The 26,064-nt window shown below is 39.0% G+C and overlaps 1 protein-coding gene across 2 annotated transcripts in view; it reads right to left on the reverse strand.

Annotated features, from left to right (window-relative positions):
• Positions 1 to 26,064, reverse strand: part of MTHFD1L (methylenetetrahydrofolate dehydrogenase (NADP+ dependent) 1 like) — a 186,689-nt gene that overhangs the window by 74,364 nt on the left and 86,261 nt on the right. For both annotated transcript variants that reach the window (XM_072767891.1, XM_072767888.1), the window contains one exon: positions 704 to 843. In XM_072767891.1, coding sequence (XP_072623992.1) covers positions 704 to 843 — 140 coding nt within the window. The remainder of the gene's footprint in view (positions 1 to 703; positions 844 to 26,064) is intronic.

Below are 26,064 nucleotides of genomic sequence, written 5' to 3' on the forward strand. Positions count from 1 at the left end.
TGGGGGAAAAAAACTTAAAATGAAAAAAGAAAAACATTACATCATTTCTGTGTAAAGGAAAAAATTTTCTTTCAGATGTACATGAATTATGTATATAAGACAGGTTAATATCAAAAGTCTGTAAAAAATGTTAATAGAGTGTCTTCAAAACAAAGCTCTTTTAGAAATAATCAGAAATAATCCAGTGCTATAACAGAGCTATAAAGTGAAATCAGAATAAGCAGAAACAGAAGGAAAATAGTTCTAGATGAAATCTGATGAGACAAAAAAAAAAAAAAAAAGAAATTTGATGAGACACTGCATCAGTGAACCAAAAAACTATCTGTACAAACACTGAAAAACCTCACCCACAAATGCCATCACTGTAATCCTTTATGTTCTCTGCTCGGGAACAAGAGCCTCCATACTCCTTTCAACGTGGGGTTAGAAAATGTTGACCCGAGTTTCAGACAGAAATCTTAGGACTAAAAAGTGGTCATATTATACTCTTTTCCAAAATACTGCTGACAAATGACTTTGTAAGTGTTACCATTGATTTGAATTTATCAAATGGTAAGTGCCTCATAATGGTGATTTGTAAAAAAAGAGATGTATTAAAAAAAAAAATCACAGCTATGCAGCAGGTTTAAAGGCTTCAAATGAGAAATTCTGCTTCACCTTCATTTTAAAATGTGTTTTACCGGGGAGGAAATATGAGACTTACGCTTGGCCCGCCTCCATGCATCTTCAGAGCTCGAACCGTTGCCACCAGCACAACTGCATTTGGCACCAAGCCAGACGCTCGGCACTTGATGTTGAAAAATTTCTCCATTCCAATATCAGCACCAAAGCCAGCTTCAGTTACTGTGGAGAATCAAGGTGGAAACTTGTTCTCATTTTCTCAAAACAAGAGCAAGTTCTGGCCATTGTTGGCACGACTCAGGTTCAAAGTGCAGTTTAAATCCCCCACCACATCCATGTTATTTCACGGTATTGCATCTTGTTCATATGCTACGGTAAACTCATTTTCCTGTCATCATAGAAAATGCTCCACTTGCCTATGTTCTCTAAAAAGATGGCTCTCCCCCGTGCTTTAGACCACCATGCCTTAAGGATTCACTGCCAAGGCCAAGATTCCTCTCCCAGTAGGGACACTCAAAGCAAAGTGTTTCTTACCACAGGTGAGATTGTCAACTTTTTAACTGGGTTCTGAATTGTACCAAAGGACATTGCTAGCATAATTACCATAGAAGAGCCTTCTTAAGTCTTATGCACGGTTCTAAATCATTTTATTTAACCCACCTAGTTATTTCTGTTGATTGACAAAATTCAAGTTTGTTGAGTGGCTTAAGATTCATCCTCAGGCTTGATAAGATAGCATCTTTATTCCATAAGCACAGATGACATTTATTTTTAGCCATCTCCTTTGCTGCCCCCAAATTGCTAGAAATGTTACTGTAGAGATAGCTGAGAGAGTACTAGATACTACTAATGACTGACATGTGGTCAGAAGCATCATTTCCACACACAAAGGAGAGCTCTAGGATGGGCAGCACTAGCACCATGCATTTTAACAAGATCCCCAGGTGAGACGAATGCCCATTAAAGTTTGAAAAGCAAACTCAAGGGAAAGAATAATAAAAATGTAATAGGAAGTAAAAATTTATGAAATATGCACTATGTATTGACATTTCAACCAAGGCCATAATTTATGGCAGAGACAGGAATTGGCAGTAAAACAATTTACTAAGATAAAATCAAAACATTTAAAAATGTGAACGACTGAAGATATGGTCTTGAGCAGTCACCAAATGCGCACATTTTAACAAGAATTAAGAAAATAAAATCATGAAGTGTCCCATGTAATTTTGTAGTTTGCTCCTTTACTTTAAAATTTTTAGTTTTCTCGCTGTACTACAAACATCCAAAATTTATGCTCGTAAGTAGTAACTTATAATTTTGTTAGGTTGATGTATCAAGATTTACTAAATTGTTCCCCCTGTTATTAGACACTTGGGCTGTTTCCAATATAAATAATGCTGCAAAATATCTGTGCATATGAGATTTAACCTCTCTAAAATTATATTCTTGGAATAAATTCCCAAGGGTGAGAGCATGGTGCCAGAGGATGTAAAAAATTTTTATAACTGTTGTTATGCTTTTGACAAACTGAAAAGTATTTCTTTAAAAATATTCAATTTGGAATGAATTTAGCTATAAAGTCACTTATTCCTTTATTTTCTTTTCTTTGAATAAGTGATATAGCAGAATGAGCTACAGAAGTAAAAGACATTCCTTTTTACACACTATTTGAGACAATTCTAGTGATTTCATTAGTGGTGGTCAAATCTAGAGAAGATCATTGACAGTAACAATCCCTATCTCAGTGGTACTCCTGGTAAAAGCAGTGGTGACTTTAGCATAGTAGTGGCATAGTGGACCCCAGAAGAGGAATGTTCAGTTAATTTTGTCAAAGATCATTATAGAGTGGGCTCCCATCAGGGGAAAGGTGAGATCCTACTGATTAGTATCCGACAGACCGGGTCCAGTCTGAATCCAGACCAGAGAGCTGTGCATATGAGCTGTCAACTGAACAGTAACAACCAACAAGTGAACCTATTTGAATCTCAATGTCCCCATTTGACTTGTTGGGAGAATTAAGTGAGATAGTACATCAAGTACTCCATTATTGTTTTATGGTATGTACTGGGAGCTCACATAAATGGTCCGCATCATCATTACCCAAGAGAACAACCCTCCCATGAATTAATTATAATCAATTCTTCAGCATCTGTTGAATTCCTGCTATGTCCAGGCATTTTTCTCAGGGCAGTGGCTCAGTGATGTGAGGATTAGGGTCCCTCACGTCAAGCTCTCCAGGGACCTGGGGGCAGAGACCGTCTGACATTGGACTGGAGAGAAGGCAGGTGCAGTGCATGGGGAGGAATGGATGTTGCAGGGCAGGTTTGGAGAATGGTGACAATGGAGTCAGGCTCTGAGGGACACTAGGACTTCTCCAGGCAGAGAAGTAAGGAGCTGGGGGTGGAGGGAGGGAGGGAGGTTAGGGAGGAGCAAAGAGATTCTCAGGTAAAGGAGAGAGCAAGAGCAGACATCAGCTTGTGAAGATGAAGAGAAATGATCCATACTGACTGGAGAAGTCTATTACCTCAACCAACATGACTTGTTCTCTGATCAGTTCTGAGGAGTAGGGATTCAAGTAACAAAGTGGTGTATGTGGGTTTTTTTCAATGCCGTTATATTTGAAAAACTGCTTAATATTGCCCTATAGATGGAAGTAGATTTTTCTGTGCAGTGTTTGGTGCAAAGTCTTTCCAATTGGATGCCTGTTTCCACCTGAAGCTCCTCTCTTAGACTAAGCTCCAAGAGACTGATGCTGCCAGACACACAGTAGGCACTGGATGAATGGGTACATCTCTAAAACAAATAAACAAAAAGAGGGAGCAGGAGAATAGCAAAGTTTTATAACACCTGGTCACAAATCTATTAATAGCACAGATCATTTATAATCATTTCACTCCCCTGAAAAGGTACAAGCTCAAGTTTACTTCAGAAACCATCTCTTCTCTTCTTTAAATTTCACACAATGTAGTCACCATGCTCTCCGATCTTCATTGGCTCACTCTTGCCTCACAGAAAACATCCAAGTTCCTTATCATAAAAATGAAGACCACCCAATGTTACGTCAAACACACACCCATATCCATCTTCACTCTGCCTGAAGTTTTGTGCTTTACTAATATCAAACTTCCTGTAGAGCCCGTACATACTATGTTTCTCATATCTGACCCTCCTCCAGACAGGAACAACTGGAATGTTCGTCTCTCCCAAATTCATTGTCCAAGCCTTCGCTCAGATGCTCCAGAAGCTTGCCCTGATCCTCTCAGGGAGAGCTGGCTGGCTCTCCTGCCCCTCTTGGCCCTCTTGGCTCCTTCACCAGGCCCACATCGATCTCTTCATGCAGCGTCCCAATTAGGCTTATGTGTCATCTCCTACTCAGAGGACAGTGACTATGTCTTACTCATCTTAGTATGTCCAGTACTTGTCACGGTACCTGGTACACACAAATTATTAAAGATATGAAGAAACTAGCAGAGTGGGATTCAGAGCCAGTGGTGATCAAGTCAAGGCCATCGTTCAGTGAAGACAGGTAGACACAAAAAATAAAATTAACCAATTAAAAATGTTTTCATACCTCCCTGTCATGCTTCCTTTTTCTCAGAAGTAGCAAAACAGTTTTAATAAAAGGTATAAATGTCATATGTGATAAAGGTATGACCACTGCAAATGTCTACATGGGCTTGCTAATAAGCTTAATTTCATATTTTAAGAGACAAATTGAAAAAAAAAAAAAAAAGGAGTAACAAAGAGAACTGAAGTTGGGGAAGGAAACAGGATACAATTATAAAGGTCCAGGGGCTGTGGCTTCCAAATGTAAAGGAAATACAGGGTGCAAGCAATGTGTTGAAAACAGAAGAAAGTGCCAGATTCTCACACTTTGCAGACTGTCCTGAAATATGTATGGCATGGAATCACTTCTATGTTGTTTTCAAATACTGGGCTGCTAAGGGAAACAGAGTGGGGAAAAGGTGTGCTGGTGCACAATCGCGAATCCCACAAGTAAGGACCACATAATAAAGTGACATCAACAAGTACTGGCTTGGAAATGGACAGTGTGCAGTGCTATGTATCTGTGTCTTGCACGTCAGTGGGTCTTGATGTGAGCAGGGGATGAGCCATTCTATTTCCCAGGCACTTCCTGAGAATTGTCAACAGAGAAAACCTGTTAAGTTTTCCTAGTGATCTGAAATAAGCAATTCAGTCACCTATCATATTTGCTGCTTCTGATAAATTGTAAAAGATGTACATGCTAAAGAATTACTTAGTGTTGATTTTAATAGGCACCTGTTCTTGAGTCATGAAGCAAGGATATTTACCATGACTTTGCATTCTGGATAAACACATAATGTAGTGTTGTGAAAGCTGCATATTTAAAAAAGCTTGCAAGAAAATGTTTCCAAGTGCAATCATTTGTCTTGGCAATCTCTTTTTTTGGGGGGGGGGAGGTGCGGTGGTCACAACTAGTCAACTTACAACATGAAGGAAAACAGGAAACTGATACTTTTCTGTGTAAGCACAGAAGCTGTTAGGTCGTGATTTGGTAGCATGGCTTGATTCAAACTTTATAGCCCATAATGTGTTCATAAAGGAAGTGTGCATGGGTCTGCAGTGGGAAAGGACTAGCTGTTTGGACAAAAACTGTTCGCACTTTCACAGGAAACAGAGCTCAGGGTTCAGGTGGAAAGTAAAAACCAATGCTGGACAACCAAGTGGTTTGCTTTCTGTGATGCTCTACGATTGCATCCTGAGTAATAGTGTACCAAATGGACATAAACGATGACAAAACATGACTGGCAGGCACATGTTGTGTCTATGAGATTCTTCGATGAGGCAGAGAGATGATTTTTATATGTCAAATTGTCCTATCATGTGTCCCATTTGCAGTACACAATGCGCTGAAGATTTTAATCACAATGAGGACTCAGGTAAGCAAGCACCAATCAGCTAAATTAAAAAACAAACATTCACATCACCATCTCACAGGTGGGACCTAAAAATTATGGTTTCATAAAATTCTAGAGCTCTGAGGGAACTAGCCTCCTCAGGGCTTATATGTGCCTAGCAAGTTTCCTTCCTGGGATACTGTTGCAGGTCCCTCTGATGCTCACCTCAGCACTTTCCTACCTGCTCTACATGCTCTCTGCCTCTTCGCATTCTATTTAAGAGCAGCTTTTAATTAAACACCTGCATCTCAGAATTAAGGAAAAGTCTTATTTTCTCTCATTTAATAATTACTGAACCTCCATTATTTTGCCTGGCTCTTATGTACTCATGTCTTCATTAGTGAGGAAATAGTACATTTTTTTTAAAGATATTATTTATTATTCATGAGAGACAGAGAGAGGTAGAGACACAGGCAGAGGGAGAAGCAGGCTCCATGCAGGAGCCCGATGTGGAACTCAATCCTGGGCCTCCAGGATCAGGCCCTGGGTCAAAGGCAGGTGCTAAACCACTAAGCCACCCAGGCGTCCCGAAATAGTACATTTTTAACATGACAAAGATCAGAAATATTAATCACCTAATTAAGAAGGAACATCTTTCTGACCTTTCCCCTTTTACATTTTCTTGCTTGAATTCCCCCTATTATTTTAAATTTTTAATTTCTTTACCAGTACACAGTAAATTTGAATCCAAGTGTTTCACAACTACTCCTTAAAAAAAAATTTTTTTTTTAAATTTAAATCCAATTTAGTTAACATATACTGCATTATTTCAGGGGTAGCACATTTATTTCTGAATGGTCTCAAGCTTTAGTACATTTACTGAATCCATTTCTATGTAATCACAGACCTTAAAGGTAGATCAGTGGTTCTCTAATGAGGGGTAGATTATGCTCCCCACGGGACATTTGGCAATGTCTGCAGTCATTTTTGGTTGCTGTAATCAGCATCTCGTAGGTAGAGGCCAGGGATGCTGCCAAACATCCTACAATGGACAAGACAGTCCCCTCACCAGTACTCCCTTCACAAAAACCCTCCAAAACTAGAATTATCCACCAAAATAACAACAGAGGTTGATACTACTGTGGTTCAAGTATGATGAAGGAGACTTATGCTTTCTAGATACTCTTCCTGAGAATGTTACAAATAGGACAACAAAGGTGGTAGCAATGATCAGTCTTACTGTCAGGAACAAACACATATGATGGGGAAAACTACTGTAATTAGAGACTGGGCATGAGAAAGGCACAGAACTTACATTCGCTAAAGCACCGCCTATGTGCCAGGCAACATACTTGACACTGTCTGTCTTGTTTTTCTCTCCAACGCCCATGAGGGATCTTTACTTGCCACATAGGCTTGTGAGGCTAACGATAAACAGTGCTTCCCAAGCTCATACAGCTATATGGGATGGAGCCTGGGTTGAAAACATGGCCCATCTGACCACAGTCTATGCCAGTGTCCCATGCCCCTGCTGTCCTGTCGACGAGCCAACTAATCAGCAGCATTTCTCCAGCAGAACTGCTTGGTGGGTTGTATTTCCACCGATAGTCTTGACTGCTTGTACTTCAATATTTTGGTATAGGAATTCTTTTCCTGAACTCTGACAGGTGTGTCCAGACTTGTTTCTAATTGCAATATGGATCTTCTGATAACAGAAAGTATGTAATCTGGAGTCTTCTTCATTATGATAATGTTTTTTAAACTGAATTCATAAATTTGTTTTCTCTCTTGGAGCAAATAATCTAAGGATTATGGAACACAGTACTCTTTCACTTCTTGGTCTATGTGCCAAATATGCCAAGTCCTGGATAGCAACAGGGAGTCTGTGGGTAGACAAGGAAAGAGCTCCCAGAAATGAATCTTTCTGGACCAATTCCACTGGGCTTGGTACCCAACACATTAATAGGCCACAGGTAGACCACCTAGCCTCCTGAGAACCAAACGGTCCCCTTCCATGGGGCAAGTCAGAACCCTAGACTTGACTTCCCAGCCTCCTCTAGCCAGCCATCTGCCCTCCCATGACTGGTTGGGGAAATTAATGACGCCAACGCTCTCGTACGTTCCTGTTCTCACTATGTATACACAGTGGGAGAACTGGCAACAACTGCTTTAGATTTAAGATTATGTTTTGCTTTTACCTTGAGGAAACCCCACCTTGGACTCTAAACTGAGGCACCACGACCATTTTTCCCTGAGTTTCTGGCTACTTGATATGCCTGATGTTGTCATAAGAATCAATAATGGAATTTCCACCTGCTGTGTAACCAAGGGGCCCTTTATTCCATGTGTACTCAGAAGATCAAAACCTTCAGATTTCATAGCCACTTTATAATGGCAATAATTTTTGTCTTTATCATACATGTAAAAACAGAGTTTTCAAATATACGACATACAGAGTTCCCCATGACTTTTGGACATGAACTTCAGTTTATGGACTTGAGAGGTCTCATAGAAGAACAAGTCCTTGCAATCCACTTGGCTCAAAAGGGGTTGAGATAAGAAATATGTCTGTACAGGGCCAATTTTGCTACCTGAATCCTTAAAATAATTTCTTCTAAACAGAGGGAGGAATGGAACTGTAGCTTCCCCGTAGTCAGCACTTTATTTTCTTGCAACAAATCAGAAATAAAAATAAAACCTTTGTACAGGGGGAAGCAAGGAATAGGTTGGCTAGACTTCATTCTGAAGCATTGTGGGCTATAATTCCTAAACAGTGCTAAAGGAAGTGGAAATTAGACTCTTCAAACTGACTCTCTTTGCCCTGTGTAAACATGTCTATCCAGCTGCAGCTGTCTGCCGATAAACTCAGGGAAGACTGTTCACAAAGTCACAGAAGCACATGAATTCTGAACTTGAGCTTGTGCTTGAGATAGCCTAGTCTTTGAGCATTTTAATTCTTTTTTTTTTTTTTTCAGTGACTAGAAGGAGACTAAGGAAACCAGGATGAATCATTAATTATAAGGGAAGCTTAGCATTACCATGATAACTGGAAAAAAAAGCAGCAAGCTTGCTGTCCAACATTAATTTTGAGGATCTAACTCATCTTAATTCTCTGAAATTTTACAAAAAAAATCAAATATTTTCTTCTCTTTTGGATGTGCCTATTTAACCTATGTTCCTCTTTGGTTTTATTAAATGTCTTAAGGTCATATTTCCCTAAGAGTATGTAGAACCAACCAGACACATATAAGGAGACCCACAGAAGGAAATCAGTAAGAAAACAGTATTAGTACTAGCCCGAGCCTTTCCACTTACCCTTTTGGTGATGGCAATGCTTATATATATTAGGGAATTTTGGTAGTAGTATAGAATGCATGAGAAAGTTATTGAGGATGTATCTGGGGAAAGGAAAGAAAAAGATAAGCAAAGTATAAAAAGGACACAGATCAACTTGAACCATATGTTTTCAGTAATGACAAAAAAACTTTGACAGTAATGCCACTTAGATGCGCTGTGGTGTCAGGACCCAGAATTTCCATCCTCTGGAGTTAATTAGTTATAGACACTGATTCCCATTATTTGAAACCATCATTAATCATCCTATTTTATAAAATAATTTTGACCAAAGTGAAATTTAATTTTGGAAAAAAATGTTAAAAGATGAAAATTAAATTATACATGTTATTTTTACCTCCCTTATAAAAATCCAACTGAATTAAATTCATGAACCCATTATCCAAACAGTTCCCATCTTCTTGTAGCAATCACGAGCATTTGTACAATGTCATCGCCATGACCAGGGTTTTAACCCTTCTGTTTTTAGCAAACAGTGGAGTCCCAGAGTTCTGGCTAGAGGCCTGGAATTTTGGATGATTGCATGGGGGCGGAGCTATTCTCTTGCTGCTCCCAAGAACTGGTCACAAGGAAGATAATTTGAAAGAGAAATCTGGAAAGGTTTGGCTACCAACATGTCTCACCCTACAATAATCAAAAGATGAAATAGAGCATTTTTTTATTGAGCATTTAAAGAAAACAAATCAAGAAGGAAAAAAGTAAAGATGCCTTAAGACAAATATATTTTACCTGAAAGGTTCCCAGGAAAAATCAACATAAAAAAACCTATGTAATAGCTTTTTCTGCAAGTACAAGAAACCCAGCAAGTGAAACTATGGTTACTGACCTTGAGAACAAATTAAATACACCAACATTCCTAGTATGACAACTTCTAATAGAAGAAACTAAGACAGAGGAAAACATTTTAAGCTTCAAAGTTGGAAGATACTACAATGTATTTAACAAGCAGGCAGAGCAGGGATTCTCCAGTCTGAAGGTAGAGACCCGATGATGGGTCCCAAAATCAACGTACTGGGTTACAACTGGCTTCCACATTTCCAACCAATTAGAGAAAAAGAAACAGTATAGGGAATATTAGGATACATTACACATAATGAGAGTAAGTAGTATTGTTTCAGAAGACATGATTGATTCAGTTCTGTGTACACACACCTGTGTGTGGGCACATGCATTTGTGATTAAAAAAAAAAAAAAGGACTTTATGCTCTGAGTCTTGGTCAAAACATCCAAGACTTACTGGCCCGGATTGCAGATTTCTTATCTAAGACGGGAGGAGGGAGACCTGCTCATTTTACAGTCATGTCTAGTCCTACTGTTTGTTTTTTTTTTTTAATCCTCAGATGCTTTAATAGAGGGATCTTATTCACTATATATAGGATTCTGTGATGAAAGTGGGCTAGTCACCAGCCGGGCAACCTGACTGACCACCAAAACCCCAGGGCAGCAGAGGGGCAGCTAAGAGTTGACAGTCGTGGCCGGCTTCACATCTTCAATTTCGGACAACAGCCAGTGGTAAGTACGGTGGTGCCGCAGTACTTGTAAGATCAATGTAATGATTATTCAGGCCTGGCTCCCTTCTGCTCAGGGTTGGTGCAAACAGCAATGACAGCTCACAAGGAACAATGACCCCAACCTCAGTGTTATCAACCATTACATTTATATTTAGGGTCATGGATGCAACGGCATCCTTGCTATAAGCGATATTTATTTTTGGGGGTAGAGGCAAGAATGGTCTGCACTGTCCTGCCTTCCACATTTCCTCTGGTATGTGTGATATGGACAGGACAGGACAAGCCCCACTGCCTGTCCTACAGGACTGGATCATGAAAGGATCTGATTTTAAGACAAAAAATGAGAATACACTGAGAAGACCAGTAATTCCTATTTACATCTATAAAAAACTCCAAGAAAATAACCTTGAAAGGAGGTATGCACATATTTTTTCTCTGGCTTATTTTTGATAAAGATTTTTTCCGTTAAAAAAATATGAATATATTATTCGTGATACATTATTGGAAAATGTGATGTGAAGAAAGAACCAAATCAGGTACTTTTAACCATTTTCACTATAATCTATTTCCTGGCTATCACTCTACTGTTGACAGAGAAAAGATATCTTTGAGAGGTCCAGTAATATATTTTCTAGGGCAAAGGTAACAATCAGGAATAATTTGTTCCCACCTCCCAACCTCTACCTTATCCTTAAGCCAAAGGAGCCAAAACTACAGTTTGCCATACTTCTCATTTTGTATAAACCAAGAATGAATCCTCAATTTGCCACTTCTTTCTCCTCTGCTTCCCTTTGGAGGTTCCCAGCCTGGCCTTTAATCTAAAAGTGAGTCTGACTTGGGTAAAGCTGCTCATTACAATAGGATTATTTGTATTATACAGGGAAATGCAAGTGTGTAGAAATATTCATTATGTTTATTATACTGGCAAAAGATAAGCATTAATACAAGGCTTCATTATGCCCACCTAGCTTGCAAATTTCAAAGATGGGTCTGTAGGACAGCCAGGGGTGGTTCTCACAAGGACAAGGATACCTATTTACACGTCTTCATCTCTAACATAATGGATGTCATGCTCTATAGATACTTTGGTATCCTGCTCTTTTCAATGAACCTAATGTGGAACATTTCCTCAAGATACTAACATCTGCCAGATAATATTTTATTATATAGTTATTCTATTATGAGAAGTCATGATTTATAAACCCGGTCTTACTTTTGGCCATGTTCTAAACTCTTCTACAAAAATGATCTGTGATGTACTTAAGAATGAAAGTGAGTCGGTTGGTTTGGCTGACTTGGAAGACAATCCTAAGTATGGTTCTGTAGAAAAGCCAAAGTCTGCTCTCCTTGACCCTGTCTGGTCAACTGGCAGGTACTGTCAAAAACGAATGGTGATTATAAAATGGCTGATGTGGCATTGACTCAGTTGTGTATCTGGAAAACCTCTGGAGCTATGTTATGCTGACAGTGGGTTATCAACTCTTTGGAGATATCTCTTTGGAGTTAGATATCTCTTTGGAGAAAGACATGGAGGAGACCATGTTGAATCAGAAAATGTCTTAGCTTCTCTTGTTGCTAAGTGCAGCAGTGTGACCAAGGTGATTAATTAACAGAAGTGTTAGGTATAACCTCCAGGAAGGCTCTTAATAAAGGGTGTGCCTTTCTTCCTTCTTCCTATTGGCTGGGATATAGATGTGATGATTGGGGCTTGGGCAATCATCTTAGACTACAAGGCAGTATAGAGCCCCTAATGATTGAGGAGCTACCATTCCAGCCTAGACTAGGTTTCTTTTATGTGACAGAGAAATAAACTTGCAGTTGCTTTGGGTCCCTTTCTTTCACTGTTGCTGTTCTTTGTGGGTGAACCTAATCTTAACTGATGTTAGTTAAGTTTCCACAGAAACTGATGTGCTTGTGGAAACAAAGCCTATTCAGATTCATGAAAGCATTTTTCATTTCTATCATTTCAGTTTGCACATTATTTCAACATAACTCAGTGTTTTCTTTCTGTGAACAATAGTAACTTTGGGACTGAAGTCAAGGTTACATTTTTGATTTAGAAAAGATGTGAAATTTGCTTAAAGTTTGACTGATGAAAGAGCTGAAATTTTAGAGGTTGAGATGTGCCCATAAATGTCCCAAAGCTATGTGATTGATAAGTAACTGAAAGAGAATCTGATCACAAGCTTCAGAATTAAGGCAGGGAAGCAGGAACCAGTATGTATGCCAGTATGCAGAAGCACAGGATATACGTGTAGGACTCCAAAGGGTTTCCTGCTCATCTGACATCAAGGATGGTTCTCGCTCAATTCTACCTCCCTGTGTGTGTTACGTGCTGAACAAAGAAATGCTTTCTGGAGGAAAAATTAAACAAACAAACAAACAAACAAACAAAAAAACCAAACCTGTTTTTATAGTTGTTTTGAATATTTTTAGAAGTTACATCACTAAATTATTGCCTAACCCTAAAAAGTAATAACAATCCACACTCAACCAAAGCATTCATGCAATTTTATAAAACAAACAAAAAAGGACTAAACAAGGTGGAAATCAAGAAGGTACTCAGATTGCTGGTATTTGACATTCAGAATGTTTGTGTGCCCCAACACTTGAAAATATGGAAATTTTTTAAAAAAGATTTTATTTATTTATTCACTTGAGAGAGCAGTGGGGGAGGGGAAAAGGAAGGGGAAGAAGCAGACTCCTTTGCTGAGCAGGGAGCCTGGTATAGGGCTTGATCCCAGGACCCCAGGACTATAACCTGAGCTGAAGGCAGACACTTAACTGACTGAGCCACTCAAAGACCCCAAAAATATGGAAAATGTTAAAGAATCTCATTCATTAGAAAATCTCAATGTGGAATAAGGAGCACTTCATGGATGAATAAGCCATTCTCGCTGCCCCTGGAAAGCAGGGCACACAGCCTCAGTCTCTTCCAGATCAGTATGTAGAGGAAGGCTCATCTGGCTGAGCTGGCCTGACTATGGCAGCTACTGGCATTCACCCATCACTTCTACTAGAAAGTAACATAAAGCCCTGACCCCTCTAAGCATGACTATTAGCAACCAGATTTAGCTCAAAAAAGCTAAATACTTGACCACATTCTAATGATGACTGCTAATCTGAGGTGCTGGTCTCAACCTCTTTCCTAAATTATAGACCTGCATTTCCTCCCCACTTCCCCCCCACTTCCCCTCTCCCAGTGCATAACTAACAAACATTAACATTTTGTCACAGTTGCATACTTTCCTTTTACGAAGAAGGTAAACAGCACATAGAAAGTTGAGCTCCCTCTTTCCCCCAAGAGTGGGAAACTCTTACTAACCTGGTGCTTATCCAGGTGCTGCATTCCTACCTGTACATACATACAAAGTATAGTGCTATTTTTGTGTCTTTGGAACGTGTTAGAATGTACTCACAATCCACAATCTGCTTTTTCACTCAACATTGTATTTGTGAGATCTTGCTTTGTGGAAATGCACAGTGATCATCTTGTGGGTCTTACAGCACCCACATCTTTACCTGCTGATGGAGCCTCTTCCTAGGGAGGGAGCACCCTTGGGTAGGATTTTGGCCCTTCCCCCCTCTTCTACTTCAGGAAGTTGGAATGACTTATGTGAGGGAGGCAGGGCTGGAAAGAAACACCATCTACATGGGGGTTTCTGGCAACAGTAACTCTGCATTATCTGGAAACCCTCATAGATTAGAAGCTGTACTAACTCTTTTCCATGACTTTTAAGGACGTTGAAAATATACCTCCAATTTGTCTTCTCTGCCATAGCTCTGGGCTACTGAACTACTAGTGATTCCTTAAATACATAACCTCTCTGCCCTGACTGCCCCACTTTACTGGGTTACATCTTAACCATTCGTCACTGCTTGTCTCAAAAGCCATCTTCTCAGGCTTCTTCCTGGAATAACTATTTAAAAATTGACAATTTATCTCCACTATTAATTACAAGCACAGCCTTCCAGAATAACATTTATTCCCCTCCCAAATGACCTGATCTAAGCATAAGATTCATTCCCCTATGTCTTACACTCCAGCCACACCATCCCCAGAATCCACCAACACTTCACCATGTGTTTGTCCTGTGCGCTTTGCCTAGAATGCTTGTCTCCCTAACTCTGCACATCAAATTACTTGAGATGTTTCAAGCCAACTCTCCTTGTGTTAAAAATTACATAAGTAACACACCCTAACAACCCTAAGTAGAAAAGTTTCAAGAATACCAGTAAAACAAAGTATAAAGTAAAAATCAGGCATGTTCTCATTTTCCATAGAGAAAAGCAATCATTTGATATGTATCTTGTTTAAAAAAGTAATCTCTATATCCAACATGGGGCTCAAACACACAACCCCAAGATCAAGAGTTACGCGTTCCATCGACTGAGCAAGCCAGGCACCCTTGCTATACATTGTTTACAACCTTTCACTGCATACACGGTATGGATATTCATTGCAAAGTTTCTAAAAATGAGAATATTATAAAATTGTTCTGTAATTTCATTTCTTTTACTGTATATATCATGAACATCTTTTCGTGTTTCATATAAATCTATTCATAGTTACCTTGATGTTACACCAATAATACTAAATACTTTTTTGCTTTTATCTTGAAGTTTTAAATTTAATTTTCACACTAAAATTTTTATCTATCCTTATTCTGAATATATTGTGATACAGGAGTCTGAAATTTGTGGGTTTTTATTAAAGATTTATTTATTTATTTTAGAGAAAGAAGAGTGTGCATATGTGTGAGAGGGAGGAGGAGCAGAGGGAGAGGATCTCCAGCAGATTCCCTGCTGAGCATGGAGCCTGGCTCTGGGTTCCATCCCACAACACTGAGGCTCATGACCTGAGTTGAATCCAAGTCAGACACTTAATGGAATGAGCCACACAGGCAACCCTGAGGTTTGTGTTTTAAAATTAATAGCCAATTGTCCAAATGTCATTTAATCATTAACCCATCTATTAGCCACAGATTTGAATTCATCTTTATCAAATCATTAATTTCTACATATAATGGAATGAGTCTATTTAGGGACACTTCAGAGGGTTCTTTTGGTATTATTTCTTTATCCCTCTTTCTTATTATGGCAGCATTACCTTGCTTTGATATGGAGAGTTAGGTAGGTCAACCATCATTACTCTTTTAAATTTTTTGTTTATCCTAATGAATTTATTTTTGTAGAATCTAGACACATGTTATTAATTTAATGACGAAGCTCATCTTCCTGCATAGCTCTATGGTAACTATATAATATAGTGCAGTATAGTACTGAATAGCATAAGATAGTATGGCATGGTATACTATAGCAATTTTATATGCTAGTTTGACAGAGGAATGATAATTGTTCAAGATGGATTATTTCCATCCAAGAACATGGGACATGCCTCACTATGGACTTAGGTCTTGCTCTGGGTCTTTCAATAAAATTTCACAGATTTTTTTTTCCTCCGTGCTCATTTCTTTCTTTCTTTTTTTCTTTTAAGATTTTATTTATTTATTCATGGGAGACACACACACACAGAGAGAGAGAGAGAGAGAGAGGCAGAGACACAGGCAGAGGGAGAAGCAGGCTCCATGCAGGGAGCCCGATGCGGGACTCGATCTTGGGGCCTCAGGATCACGCCCTGGGCCAAAGGCAAGCACTAAACCACTGGGCCACCGGGGCTGCCCTCCATGCTCATTTCTTGTTACATTTATCCCTAAGTATTTTATTGTTTTGAGAACACATATAAGTAGGGTATTTTCCCCTATTATAGTATCTAACTTTTTATTGCTGCTGTAAAAGGAAATTATTGGCTTTTACATATTTACATTGCATGCAACTCATCAACCATAACTTTTACTATTTTAAAAAAATCCTTGAATTTTCTAGTGATAAAATCATACTATATATAAATAAAAGAACATTAGTCTCCTCCTTTTCAATTTTTTAATTTTGTTCTTGTTCTTGTTTTATTACACTGGCTAGGACTCCTAGAATATTGATGAGTAACACTGGTCATCAGCATTCTTGTCATGTTTCTGATATACAGGTATGCCTTTAGGAGTTCACTGTATAATATAAGGCTGATTGTTAGTGTCTGTTTTACAATTCTATTTAAATTATTCTACTGCATGAGGTCTTTATTATTTCATCAACATGCCTCTTTCATCCTGAAAGTTACTTCTTTACTTTGCTTTATTTGTTTGTTTTTAGGTAGACCCTGCACCCAGCAGAGGCCAATGTGGGACCCTAACTCACAACCCTGAGATCAAGACTGGAGCTGAGATCAAGAGTTGGACACCCAACCGACTAAACCACGCAGGCATCCCTACTTTGCTTTATTTTGGACACAATACTCAAACATTTGTTACCATAATTCTTTTAAATCTTGGGTAGTTTTTAAAAATTTGTATTACTTGTATCAAAGTAATAATAGATAAAATAACATTTATCGTTGAATCTGATAAGAGGGGAGGGTTTTAGAAAACACGAAGAATTAATGTTTCTTTCTCCATCCCCCAAAAGATATAAAGAGGTCTACAAAAGTCTCCATTGTTCCTTTAGCAGTTACTAGCTTCCAAATATTCCTTACTGGAAATTCTATTGCTTTCTTTGAATAAGAACAGTACAATATTGTAATTATACCAAACACTGCTAAAAGTTTAAAACAACCTCATGGAATTACAATGTTGTAAACTATAATTTATATATTAGCTAAGGATAATTTGACTCCTTCTGGGCTGAATGTTCTCAGCCATGATAGGGTATGATAACAATTACACAATGGAAATTCAAGTCATTCACTGCACACTGGATCTTAATAACCTTCTTAAAAAGCCTATGCCTTTTGTGAATTTCAAACCTTAGTTTAACCTCTGTATCACATTCTAAAATCATTGTATGTTAACTTTCATAGCACTAATCTCTGTAAAACATATTTTGACAAGGGTCTACTTTAACTCTACATTTTATTATGGTAAGCACAATTGTATCAAGATCATATTATTTAGAATACGTGGGGCACCTGGGTGGCTCAGTGGTTGAGTGTCTATTTTTGGCTCAGGTCATAATCCTGGAATCCTGGGATCGAGTCCCGTATCAGGCTCCTTACAGGAAGTCTGCTTCTCCCTCTGCCTATGTCTCTGCCTCTTTCTCTGTGTTTTCCGTGAATAAATAAATAAAATCTTAAAAAAAAAAAAAAAAGAATATGCATGAATCTTAACTAGGGATGGGCTAGATAGCTCATGGAAAATAAATTGGCATTTTGTAAATGCAAATAGCTAACGTTAGGTTAGACATTTCTAAAGTTTAAAACTTCTTTCAACCAGTAACGGAACAGTAGGGTACAGTGGGAAGATCAAAGACCCTGGGGCCAAGGACTTGGTTCAAATCCCTAATCCCCATTAGCTGTTTGCCTTCAGACAAACTACGGATTCACACTGATGTTTAGTTGCCTTACTTATAACATGGAGATTATCCTGGGAACTATTTCCTGGGGCTAATATAAAACATATGAACATATATAACACATATGAAGCCCCCAGGGGGGTGCCCAGCACACAACAGGTCCTCAAGAAAGGTAAACTCTTGTCACTGGGAGTAAACACTTATCCATGCCAGGAACTGCCTCATGTGCTTTAGATGCATGGATTTCCCTGACATTACAGATGAAAGAACACAGATGCAGAAGGGCTGTCAGTGCACCACAGGGCACAGTGCCCCACAGGTACCACCTAGGGGGGATTTCTGTTTGTTCCAGTGAGTGTGAGGAGCTGGGAGTGGAGCTAAGATGCTGGACATCTTGAAACATGCAGGACAGTCCCATAAAGATTTGTCCCCTGCCCCCACAAGATCTTCCTTCCAGATACTCCTGTAGTTGACAGACCTTCCCTCAAGTTTCTTTGTTATAGAAATATAAAATATTTTTTCAACCTATCAATAGGTACACAATTTTCAAGGAATGCAAACAACAGTGAACACTGAGGTAAGGTTAGCCTTAACTTTGCCACGAGCTGTGTACTTTTTCAGAAAGTCGTGTCGCCAATGCCAATAACCACTTGTGAGATCTGAGTGGCCAACACCACTTAATCCTTCCACATTCATGCTTGTCCCGTGTACTAGGTCTTGTAGATGTGTGCAAACACCAGCAACTCAGAATATCTTCTAATGTAGTTGAAATATTTCTTCCAATCAATATATATTGTGTTACCATAAAATTCTTTTATATCAAAACTAACATAATAATGCTTTCTGAAATTGTACATTTAAGTTTGTAGTACATCTACGTTTTACCTCAGGTCGAGGGTTTGTTATAAAAAGAGGGAAGAGGCATGCTAAATTTGAGAATGGAATGGGCCACAAAATTTGCTTGTCACAGAGCTGGTTAAGGACAGAGCCAGAATTTGAACCAATGCTCTCCCTAGAGTCCTTGTTTATAATTCATATGCTCTGTGATGAAAAAGTTAAGGACTGTCCCTCCCCTGCCTCTACAAAGTTCTCTGAATTGGGGAGGCACTTATTCACTATTTACTGAGAAACTAGGGATACAGCTGTGAACAGATGGGACACTCCAACAACGAGACGGCAATGGAAAGAGCTGCTGGGAGGAGAGCCAGGAGAGGCCGATGTTTAGAAAGAGCTTTATGGAAGAGGAGAGAAGCCCTGCCTGATGTGGCTAAAATCTGGAGCAGAGTGAAGCTCAGAACTGACCGTTAAAGCATCAGAGAGAATAGATTCCCAAATAAGAGAGTAAATGGCAGAGGATGGTTGGGAGGTGCCCAGTGGAAAGAGGAGAAATAGTTTGGAAAGTGGCTTTTTTTCATAAGAGTGTTGGACCTATTGACTCCACAAGATCTACATAAGTGGATACAAGTGAGTAACTCATCTCAAGAAGATTACAATTGTCCTTTAAAAGGAAGTCCACAGAGAAGTCAGGAAGTACGAGAATAAAATGTGAATTGTCTTTGTATGGATAAATGATATGATTTGAATTTTCTTCTCTACTTAGGAAAAATTTCTGACTCCTCTATAATGATTGGAGTATTACTTTTAACAAACAAAAATTATTTGTTTTATATTACATATTATGTGGAATGTTCCCAAGAGATTTAAATTTCCCCCAGGTGAAATTCTTACACAAGTGTACCTGCAAATAAAAGCAAGAGTATTGGACCTATTGACTCTGCAAGTTGCCTAAAAGCAGCATATACTAAATGACTTAGCTACTCTATTTTTTTCAAATCGCAAAATGATTTGCATCCTGCCTCTCTCCCCTTGGCAGTGATGGTCTTTCCCAAATAAGAAGCCGAATCCCTCATGTTTTGATTAGCATCCCTTTTGGCATCAGAGTATATTTGAGATGTTAAATATGCCAGTTGAATTTCAGACCATATGTTTTTAATTTTAATGTTTAATGCCACTGCAAAGACTCTCTGCATTGTTTCTCAACAATTTTTGAGTTTAAGTTTCTTGAGCTCTTTTGCATTCCAGAGTAGTGGAAGGCTTAGGCAAGACAGGGAGATGTGTGCTGGAATGATATCGTGCACCTGTGAATCTGCTGGGCTGCAGGGCATCCGGCTTTCTTTCTAGTAACTACAGAGAATTTCAAACAAGGCCTTCTGGAAGGATTTCCCTAACCAAAAGGAGGGTATTTGAAGCAATCCAATTCCCTTAGATCTCTCAGATCCCCTCTGTGGATGGTCCCAGATGCCTTTGTATGAGAAGGGATACAGGCAATAGTGCTTCCCATTGGAAAAACTCAAATCAGCTCTATGAGCTTGTTTCTTTTTTTTTTTTTTAATTTTAAAAAAGATTTTAAATTTTATTTATTTATTCATGAGAGACACAGAGAGGGAGGCAGAGACGCAGGCAGAGGGAGAAGCAGGTTCCATGCAGGGGCCCGACGTGGGACTCGATCCCAGGTCTCCAGGATCAGGCTCTGGGCTGAAGGCGGTGCTCAACTGCTGAGCCACCTGGGCATCCCATTTTTTTTTTTTTTTTTTTAAGATTTTATTTATTAGTTGACAGAGAGAGATAGAACACAAGCAGGGGGAGCAGGAGAGGAAGAATCAGGTTCCCTGCTGAGCAGGGAGTCTGATGTGGGTCTCAATCCCAGGACCTTGGGATCATGACCTAAGCCAAAGGCAGATTCTTAACTAACTGAGCCACCCAGGCACGCCCCTCAGTGAGTTTCATAGTGTACTCACACAGCTATTCTTCATTTCAAAAATGAATTAGATCTGTGAAAGTTATCTAAAAAGTAAAAATCTTTAACATCTTCAGGTGGTAATAGTAGCTGGCATCCACTGCTGAGTGTGGGTCTGAACCTCTACTTTTTCCAGTGTTACTGCACTTCATCCACAGAACAAGCCTTGTGATAGGTATTGGAGACACTGTGATTTGGGGATGTTGCATGACCAATCCAAAGAGACGTCCAGCACATGGCAGAGGACAAGTCAAACCAGGCAGCTGGATTAGTGTTTTAGTTTTCTTGGGATATTTTATCAAAAATACGCATGCACCCTTAGGTTAACTGCAGCATTATTTACAACAGCAAAGAAAATGGAAGCAACTTATTTTGTATGAATCAACTCTTTCATAAAAAAATTTTTTTTAAACTTAGAAACAGGATTTGTTAATGGTCACCAAATTTTACAACCTGATCTTTTTCAAAGTTTTGGTGGAATTAAGTTAGAGTAATATTAAGTCACACTAATAATTTTGTGGTTCTTATTTGGCCAATAACGGTTTTTAGGTCATTTTCTGCTATATACAATAAAAAATCTGATCATCAACACATAAAATTTAGGATGGTGGGTACTTTGTGGAGGCAGACAAATGGGGTCAAAGGTGGGGGGGGGGCATGATTTATCATAGTTTACTATCCCAAATGCACCATGGAGAAAAACAGAAACTAGGCTTCTTTTTATTTATTTATTTATTTATTTATTTATTTATTCATTCATTCATTCATTCATTCATTCATTCATTCATTTATTTATTTATTTTTTAGAAACTAGGCTTCTAATTAAAAGTTCCTCAATTACTTTACTATAAGAAAGGGGATAAATGTTTTGTACTCTTCTGCAAATCAATTCTAGAAAATTGGTATCATGTACTCCTTTTTCTGCTGAGCTAGATAATAAAGACCCCAAGTGTTTGTCATCTTCAATAGAGAAGGTTCTTTCTTCCTTATTTCAAAAACACTTTTGGATTGATTTATATTTAGAGAACATATCAACAATATAAATAATAATCAAATAGATAAACTGAAAGTATTGCAAGGGACGATAGTTTTATTCGGAGGTGTCTGAGCAGCTCAATTAGTTAAGCGTCACCCTTTAGCTCAGGTCATGGTCTCAGGGTCCTGGGATCAAGTCCGGCATGGGGTGCCTTGCTCAGCAGAAAGTCTGCTTCTCTCTCTCCCTCTGCCCCTCCCCTCACTCGTGCTTGCCTTCTTCTCTCTTTGTCTCAAATAAATTAAAAAGAAAGAAAGAAAAATTTTTAATGAAGCAGCTTGTAAAACAGAAAAGTAAACAGGCTATAAAGTTAAACCGTTTCTTTTCAAAGGTCCACAGAACCTTTTATGACAAATGTTCAGAACTGGACAACACAGGATCAGAATAGGCAGCAGGACAGACTTTCACTTCTCCAAAAACCAGGTACCACTGCCAAGGCAAGTCCAGCATCAACAGGTGAATAGAATAGTCCCGGGAGATGATGCGTGGATCTCATTGCAGAAAGCCCTGGTCTCTGAGGGTGAAAGCAGTGCTAGAGAAATCATCTGTTCGGCTGCTCTTCCCTGGGGAGGCAGAGAAGGAGGGAGACCTTTATGTTGCCAGAACAGGTGGATTAAAAAGCAGTTCCACGCAGGGCCCACTACCTGCATTGGCCTAGAACGCGGCATAGGATAAGGAGTGCTGGGCTCCCAAATGATTTAAATCTACTGAATTTTCTTGCCCCCCCCCCCCTTTTTTTAGGGCTGGGGCTAGATAGCCACCTCTGCAAGAACACCAAGGAAGAAAAAATTTCACATGTGGTGTGAATTCAGGAAAAGAGGCACCATAAATGCACACAAATTTTGAGGTAATTAAAGGCTTAAATGTAAGAGGTAGCATTTTATAAGTCATTATACATTATCTTTATGATTCCAAAAGCAGAATCAGGAAGACAAAAAGATGGAAAAGAAAAAGATAATGCACCTGTGGGAGAAGATACTTGTAACACATAATGGCAAAGTGTTCATATTCAGAATATAACCCCTAACATCTCACTCCTAAGAACAGACCCTCGAAGACTTGTGCACATATTCACAGGGACACAAGCAAGAATGTTTCCAGTAGCGTTATTTGAAACAGAACACCAAAAAGGAATCTCACTGCCCCCGGTGGAAGAGCGCACAAATGCACATGCTTATATTCATGCCAACAAAGACAACACTACAGGTTGGATGAGGCTGCTTTGATCATAGCTATGCGGATAAATGCAGAAATGTCAGGCTGAACAAAAATAGCATGCCTTCTGCTTTTGTGTGGCCTGCAACTTTCTTATACTATTTTTTTTTACATTTTTTAATGTTGGAAAAAAAACCAAAAGAGGAATAATATTTCATCACATATGAAAATTAGATAAAATTCAAATGCCAGAGTCCATGAATAAATTAATCTATTGGAACATGGCTCCCTTCTTGCAGTTTAGGGCTTCTCTGTGGCTGCTTCTTCACTTTAATATTTGCCCAGAGATGCTATGACACACAAAGCCTAAAATACTTGTCTTGCTCTTTATAGAAAAAGTTTGCTGATCCCTTCTGTAGTGCAAAGCAGGTAGTAAGATTTATTAATGTGTAAAATTTTAAAACATATAAAATGCTACAAAAATACCCTGCATATCTGTGGTTCTCAAATTTATGTGCTGTGGTGTCCCAAGGCTCTGCATTGAACTCAGAAGAGTCATGGGGTATTTTCAACTTTGGAGGGAAGCTCAGTAATACTTGACATCTGTTGAGCCCTGCATTTTCTACTATGTTGAGGTAGTTCATAGTTTCAACTTTATCCCTCTGCTGTCCTTTCAATGACATCATATATTTGTGAAGCCAAATTTTTGGCAGTTGCTGCAGTGAGAGCAAGAATGGTGTGAAAGCCAGTGTGGAACAGGAAATGAACTTTGAAGCGTTGACCAATCCCAAGGATCGAGAAGTTGTTCAATGTCCAGCAAGGACACACATCTTATCAATAAGTTATGGTGGCAACTTAAACATGAAATAATAGCTTTCCTTTCAATTGATATGTATTCTTTTTTTGAGACAGCTACTAAGTTGTCAAGACAAACATCCACGAACTTGTTTAAACCTAAACTACTTAATAAATAGTAGTGTTAGGTATTTCTGTTGGCCTCATGTGCCTTAGGAAGCAATTGCTGAGACAACGTATGAACAGAGAAGGTCCAAGAATCTCTATTGTCAATCTTTTGTGAATACAAAAGAATAAAAATATACAGAATAAAAGTATAAATCATGCCTGGAAATGGTAATCCCTTAATTGGGACAGTGACTTCCTCTAGAGGAATGGAAAAGGGGATGATATCAGGGAGGGATTCACAGGGACCTCAACTCTGTGTCTAATGTTTCATCTGAAAAAAAAAAAAAAAAAAACCCTAAAGCACATGTTATGATTCTTATGATTTGTTATGTGATTCGTCATGATTTTGACACAACTGAGTGAATGATGGGAATACGGGCAGTTATAATATTAATCTGCATACTTTCCTGGATACTGTCTACTCAATATATTTCACTTTTGTTTTCATTTTTTTAAGGGCAGAAGAATAGCCCTTAAAGTAAAGCGTGACTTTACACAAAAGCATAGGCAGAGAAAGGTGGGGTGGAATAAAGATCAGCCTTGAGAGCGAGGGAGAATGAGATTAGATCTTAAGCTACATGAGAGACACCAGAACTCCCGGGACAGTGAAAACCACCTTCTCTTACTGGGCTTCCTGAACACTTGGGTTAACAAACACGATTGGTGATTAGGGGTTTCTCTGAAGGTTGGCATGTGACTGACACCTCCACAATTCTTGTCTTTGATTTAATTATGAATATAATCGCTAAAGGAAAAAAAAAAGGAAGTATCCTAACAAAAATAGGGCCTTGGCTGAGATCTGTGTTTCTAAATAATGTAAACTGAGCGAGGTCTGGGAAAATTAGAGCTTAGAAAGATGGGAGACCACTTGACGTCAGAATTTTTTAAAGGGTGGGTGAAATGGTAGGAACATTTAGTTTGGTCTGGTTCTCTTCTACTGAAGTGAAAGGATATTTAAAATGGGATGGCAATAAAAATTGAAACAGACAAGCTGGTGACTGGATGAAGCTGCCAGCAGTTTCCTGAAGCCCAAGGAGCAAGATTTAAACAGTTTGCAAAAGGGCACTGGATAAGTAAAGAGAACACCAAGATGTTGTGACTCAACCAGATAACCTTTAATTAGTACCACATTAGGGAGAAACAGCATTTAAAGTAGTAAGGAGAAGAAAAGAAGGAGGAGGAGAAGGAGAAGGAAGAGGAAGAGGAGGAGGAGGAGGAGAAGAAGAAGAACAACAACAACAACAGCAACAACAACAACACCCCCCCCCCTTACGCTGGAATTAAAATTTTTTAAAATAATAATTAAAAAAAAAAAGAAAGAAAGAAAACCCCAAAGTATCCCACCACTGTTGGCCTACATTATTACAGATTGGCACAATATAATTATACTGGTACAATTTTAAATTGTGGCCGTCCCCTGTACACAGGTCATCTGAAACTTGGTGTTTTTTTCATGGGAGTGGATGGGAATCAGCTAAAGAGAAATGAGAAAATCACTGTAGGCAGGGCAGCCAATGGACTAACTGTACAGGTTTCGGTACAGGTAGAGGGGTTGTACCGGGGTTGAGTCCTCTGCCACTTACTGGCTGGGTAAGTGTCCTCCTTACAGAGGACATATGCTGTAATCTCTCTGAGCTTCACCTACGACATCTGTAAAATGAGGATAATGACACCCACCCCATAGAACTGTTTCAGGCTTCGGTGAGAATGCAGATGACATCTGGTCTGGAGCAGGAGTCTGGAAGTCGGGAACCATGCAGAGAATGGCAGCATTTGTAATGAAAATATTAATGAGCCTTTGTGTCCCAACCCTACTCAGTTTGTCTTAGAATGACCATGGTTATTTATTCTGATCTGGAAACCCTAATCCTGAAATGTTCAGGGCACAGCTCAGTGCACGGTCTAACATTTTCTACTGACACACAGTTTGCTCAGGGTAGGGACCCAGGCAGCATGGGGAGAACCCAGGGCAGGTCCATAGCACTCTCTACAGATGGCAAGAAGACTCACAGTCAATTTAGGCAATGTCTTGACCAGCATTTTGGAAGAGGGTGCGAACTGTCAAATGTGAGTGAAACACCAAAATCCACCACTGCTTCATATAGGTCACTATAAAGTAAGTATGGTGAAATGCCATACAGCATCCCTTAGGCTATGAGAAGACCCTGGATCTTGATCTTTTGTGGGTAACAGACCCCTTTGAAAAATCTAATTAGAGTTGTGGAGCCCTTCTCTTGTTTAAAAAACAAAACAAAACAAAACTATATATATATGTATATAATTCTGCATTTAATTATGCGAGGGGTGGATGGTAACCACCAGTTAAGAACTCCTAGCTTAAATCCG

The sequence above is a fragment of the Vulpes vulpes genome, chromosome 1 (assembly GCF_048418805.1).
Source record: "Vulpes vulpes isolate BD-2025 chromosome 1, VulVul3, whole genome shotgun sequence".
NCBI classification, from domain to species: Eukaryota; Metazoa; Chordata; class Mammalia; order Carnivora; family Canidae; genus Vulpes; species Vulpes vulpes.